At 40.0% G+C, this 6,000-nt stretch overlaps 1 protein-coding gene across 1 annotated transcript in view; it reads right to left on the bottom strand.

The window, feature by feature from the left end:
* The window catches only part of PLPPR5 (phospholipid phosphatase related 5), a 431,124-nt gene extending 425,338 nt beyond the window's left edge, over positions 1–5,786 (bottom strand). The window contains exon 1 of the mRNA XM_077452875.1: positions 4,801–5,786. Coding sequence (XP_077309001.1) covers positions 4,801–5,031 — 231 coding nt within the window. The 5' untranslated portion in view covers positions 5,032–5,786. The remainder of the gene's footprint in view (positions 1–4,800) is intronic.
* Between the last annotated feature and the right edge of the window lie 214 nt (positions 5,787–6,000).

The following is a 6,000-nucleotide window of genomic DNA, read 5'->3' on the forward strand; positions in this document are numbered from 1 at the left end:
GCCAAGTAACTACCATCATGTCTTTGGAGCGTGGGAGGAAACCGGAGGAAACCCATGCAGGAACAGGGAGAACATGCAAACTCCAGGCAGGTAGTGTCACGGCTGAAATTCGAACCAGCGACCCTAGTACTGGTATATGCAGAAGTGCTAACCACTTAGCCACATATTTTATGAAATAGCCCCTGTACTGTATGGGCTCCCCACACTTTCATGTACATGCACAGGTCACTTTAAAAAAAATAATTAAAGTAAACTTGCTGAATATTTTTGCTGATGTATAAAGTGCAAGCACCTAAATTCCTCCGGTCTCCTGTGCAATCCTATTGGCCAGTGACTCAGGTATCATAGTGAAAACCCAATAGGAATATGTAGGAGTCAGGAGGGAGCAGGAGATGGTTGGCAACCTTTACCAATGTCAGGATTTAGGGTTAGAAGCATGCACCTAGTTTGGGCTGAAATGGTGCCTTTACTTTGTTTGGGTTACCAGTTAAGGTTTTTTTTTTTCAGTTTACTGACACCTGTACTTTAATAATGGTCTTGCATCTAATTTTGTAAAGAGAACTAGAAAACATGGAGTGTTTGTAGACTTTATAAAACACTGGTAGCACTTTTCAGATGTAATAGTGTTTTCTTAGTGTGGACTGCTGAGGGTGTCACATGATTGGTCCCTTGAGGGTGATGGCCTACTATTGCAGAGCCATTTGTGTACATTGATTCTATGCACCTATTCATTATCATTAAACCACAAACAGTAATTCATCATCTTAAATACAGTTAAATTCAGTGCATTAATCACATACACAACATTTAGCTCTTTATAATAAATATACAATTAATGTTTTTTAAAACATATGAACTTTATTAACACGTGGATTAATGTAACCTATACCAAGCTATCGGAATAAATCGCTCACATGTCTTTATGAAGTAAATGCAATATGATTGATTGCTAAGGGTTACTAAGTTCTGTAGTGTCCATTGTAATAAATAAGCACAGTCTCAACATTTACTGGCCTCTTTACTGAGCACTATCTTTTTTTATTGCTATGCTATTATGTGTACATGATAAACGCTGAACTTTGCACACTGGTGTTCAGGATTTAGGTAAAAATCTATTAATGCCCCATACGACATTCCGACGACAAAATCCGTTGGATTTTTTCAGATGGATTTTGGCCCAAACTTGTCTTGCACACACAGTCGCACAAAGTTGTCGGAAAATCTGATCGTTCTGAAGGCGGTGATGTACAACACGTATAACGGGACTATAAAGAGGGCAGCAGCCAATAGCTTTCGTCTCGTAATTTATTCTGAGCATGCGTGGCACTTTGTCCGTTGGAATTGTCTACACACGATCGGAATTTAAATAATCAGATTTTGTTGTTGGAAAATTTTACATCCTGCTCGTAAACTTTGTGTGTCCGAAATTCCGACGGAAAAAGTCAGATGGAGCCCACACACGATCGGATTTTCCGACAACAATATCTGATCGCACATTTTCCGTCGGAAAGTCCGACTGTGTGTACAGGGCATTCACACTAAGCCCTTGTACACACGGTCGGAGATTCCGACGGAATGTGTCCGATCGGACCGTTTTGTCGGATATTTCGACTGTGTGTGGTCTACATCGGACTGTTTCCGTCGGACTATCCGACGGACCAAGTTTTCCAACTTGTTGGTAAAATTTTCCGACAAAATGCTCCGATCGGATATACGCCGATCATGTGTAGAGAATTCTGATCGGACAAAGTGCCACGCATGCTCAGATCAAATTCCTACACCAAAGCTATTGGCTACTAGCCTGAACATAGTCCCGTCGTAACAAAATAACGTAATCACGTCGGATTTTCCGACAACTTTGTCTGACCGTGTGTATGAAACAGTTTCGGACAAAATCCGTCGGACAAAATCTGTCGGACAAAATCCGACGGATTTGGTTGTCGGAATCTCCGAACGTGTGTACAAGGGCTAAGGACCAAATGTGTACAAACAAGATATACTGGTAACTAAAATCAGAATCATTTAAAGCTTACAAGATACTGACATAATGCAAACAAATTGAGTTCTTTTTTTTGTATTGAGTAGAATGTTCTACACTGTATACAGTAACCACCGTCTTTGCAGGGGCCTGTAGTACAGTGCAATATGCTGTAGGCTTAAACAGCAGGGATGACGAGGCCAAGCTAGATTTAAGGTGCCCGACCTCATTTCATCAACATCTGTGATTCTAGCTTGGTCCTCTGCAGGTGACCTGAGGTTTGAAAGCTACTATGAGAATAAATCATATATACATCATACCATTGCTCTCAGCCAATCGCATGTCTTCCAAAGACATTCAATTATCATGTCATAGTGCATATAATAAAATCGCAAAATGATATTTAGAAACAAAAAAAATAGCAGATACATAAGGCTGTTTGATTAATACTAATTTGCTATAATAATATGGTAAATAATAGTAATAGTATGGTAAAAAATAATAGGGCAAGCATGTATATTTTAGAGATAGACAGAGAAATTAAAATAGCTGTCTATCAAATTATCTTTTGAAGGGATATAGCTTTGTTAGCAGAAAATGGGTTACAGCTCCGATTCCTAAAGGTTTAAAAGTAAGCAGATTGAATCTGCATAAACCCCCCATAATCTTCTAACAAGTGGCTTTGGTTATTTACAAGGGAGGTCCATTTTGTGAATGAACAGCCGCCATCAAACACCAATTTACAACTGAACTGACAAGTCAGCGGAGTCATCATTATGTCTGCGATGAAGTATATACACCAGTAGGTCACTTCCTCAGCTACCCTCAGCTGCCGTTGTGCTGCCCTTTCACTTGGCTGCCTTTTCAGGGAAACAGACAAATGCTTAGTGTGGTCATTGCAGAGATCAAGCTTGTCAATATCAAGATGATGATTGTCACTAGCTGAAAAAAAAATAAAAAAGCCAAAGTGCTGGTTTAAGCACAAAATGAACCTTGCTAGCCCGGGACACAGCACTAAACTGCAGATCAGCTCTGCTCAAAGGCACAGCAGAATAAAGCACACAGTGACTTGAGATAGAGGGCAGTAAGCGTTAAAAAAAAGGAGGGGGGTGAGAGGGGAGAGATCGTCAGAAGAGGGAGCTGCAGGCAGTTAAATCCATTCCACTATATGTAAAAAAAACCTCATGCAGCTTTACAAATGCAAATATAGTGCAGTGAATTCTCAGCCAGAGCCATAAAAAAACTATTGCAATTAACAACAGCAGGATGATGTACAGTAATTAAAACACTGTATGCTGGCTACACACTATACAATTTTCATGTACAACTTTCCTTTATGTTTACCAAAACCACATACTCATTGGTTTCTATGCAGAAATGAACCTGATTTTGCACTTTCCAGCTTTAGTAAATAAACCCCATTGTGTACTTAAAAGTGGGGTATGCCTGTAATATGGGGTCAAACCTAAATATTTCCAAATTGCGCTACATAGTTTAAGATAAATCTAAAGGACATTCAACAGCAAAAATTGTATAATGTATATCCAGCTTAACACTTAAACAAACACCCACACCTGAAATCATTTTAAGATCAACAGTACAAAAATTAAAACATATAAATCTGATCCGGTTTTAATTTACTAATCAGTGACGTAAGGCTAATGGCTTTGCATTCTAGTACTTTTCATATCTCAGTAGAGGTTGATTTAATAATGTCAGAAGCAGTGATAATGCTGATGTACAAAATGCTGTAACTGCTAGTATCCAATCACATTTAAGCCAGATCTAAGTAAGGTCTGTGGTTGCCCTGGGTTACTGCTGTTTGCTATAGTCTGACAGCTCTATAATAGGAAACAAGCACAAGATGATCTCATATTTATTGATATCATGTCTGTGTTGCAATGAAGGTTTACAATGTGTGATCATGTCTAGAAGTGATAGAAGTATAGAAGATGCATACCAAAAGCACAAGGTGATCTAGTATTTATTGAGCTAATGATTGTATGAGTGTTACAATGAAGATTTGCAATGTGTGATCAGGTCTAGAACTCATAGAAGTATAGGACAGTGTTTCTCAAGTCCAGTCCTCAAGGCGCCCCAGCAGGTCATGTTTTCGGGATTTCCATTATTTTGCACAGGTGATTCGATTTTGATTCACTGCCTTAGTAATTACCACAGCGTTTCAGGTGAGGGAAATGCTGAAAACATGACCTGCTGGGGCACCTTGAGGACTGGACTTGAGAAACACTGGTATAGAAGATGCTTACCAAAAGCACAAGGTGATCTAGTATTTATTGATTTAATGATTGTGTGTGTTGCAATGAAGGTTGCAATGTGTGATCAGGTGTAGAAGTAAAATAAGTATAGAAGATGCTGCTTACCACAAGCACAAGGTGATCTAGTATTTATTGATCTAATGATCATGTGAGTGTTCTAATGAAGGTTTACAATGTGTGATGAGGTGTATAAGTGATAGAAGTATAGAAGATGCTTACCACAAGAACAAGATGATCTAGTATTTATTGATCTAATGATTGTGTGTGTTCCAATGAAGGTTGCTATGTGTGATCAGGTTTAGAACTCATACAAGTATAGAAGATGCTTACCACAATCAAAAGGTGATCTAGTATTTATTGATCTAATGATCATGTGAGTGTGCAATGTGTGATCAGGTGTAGAAGTAATAGAAGTATAGAAGATGCTTACCACAATCACAAGGTGATCTAGTATTTATTGATCTAATGATCATGTGAGTGTTCTAATGAAGGTTGCAATGTGTGATCTAGTGTAGAAGTAATAGAAGTATAGAAGATGCTTCTTACCACAAGCACAGGCACCCCTGTGACCAGGGAGAAGAGAAGAACTGGGGGGATGTCGCTGCTCTCATCAGGTCCTGGATAGGGCTTGGTGTAAGTGCTATCGAAGCAGAAAAACCCTTGGACATTCACAGTGAACGTGTCCGTGTATTCGAAGTAATAAGCCAGCATTACAGTCCCTGCCATGATCACCATCTGGAAATAAAGCATGATCGTCAGTGAGAAGTGAAAACTCATTTAAAGAACCATCCACACAATCAAAGGCACAACCGGTGCTCAGGAGCTGTCCATGCTTGCGGTGCTGAAACGTCTCAATCGCTGGATTTCAGGAGGCACACTTCAAGGGAAGCCTTGTGTTCCTGTGCCTGCTTCCCTGCACCCACAATAAGCTTCTGTTAAACGAGATCATCTACTTAATTAAAATGCTTGTCTGGATCCACTGGCAGATTTAGCTCAGATGCCCACACATGCTAACTTGAATTGACGCTTAAAGCTCCAGCCACCTGATAATGATTTCCCCCTTTATTTTTTATTTTTTTGTTATCCCTGATCAGACAAATCACTGATCCATTGTAACCTCCAAAATGGGATTCACATGGCTACAGCTGCTTCCCAGGTGGTGAAAAACCAGAGATGGATTTTTTTTTTCCTCCGTGCCACAGCGCCGTGTTTCGCAAAGAAATTCAAGTGCTGGGGCTGCCTCATTGCAAAGCCATCCTCTCCTTCCCACTATTTGTTCATGTGAGATTGGAGCTGTAGAACAGAAAGCCCAGCACAAGGGCTCAGATCCTCCCTCTGGTGTACAGTAAGACAAAGAAATCCTTGTCCTGACTCTTGGCAGCTAGAAACTCAGTCTAGAGAGGCAAGGTAGGCTAGCCTCAATGCATACAGCATCCTTCATTTATCAGAAATAAATACAGAATCCATGGAAGCATCCCTCCCCATCTCCAGCTGTCTGATCCTATGGAAGGACACTGTGGGACACTAGGACATTGCCTGGAACAGCATGCAGTTAATCCCTGCAAAGTGAATAACTTCCTCCTCTTTTTGTTAAACTCCTCCTCCATGATAATAAATACTTTAGAACATGACCTCCTCTTCTGTACTTCATATGCGGACAGTCCAACAAGAAGCCTTTCTTGTTTAAGGATGACGTCAACTGAGATTTTTAAAGTTGCTTTAATGGTTACTGGACATGAAATTGTG

Source organism: Lithobates pipiens, unplaced genomic scaffold (assembly GCF_037356315.1).
Source record: "Lithobates pipiens isolate NorthernLeopardFrog02 unplaced genomic scaffold, aLitPip1_a1.2 Scaffold_23, whole genome shotgun sequence".
Taxonomy (NCBI): Eukaryota; Metazoa; Chordata; class Amphibia; order Anura; family Ranidae; genus Lithobates; species Lithobates pipiens.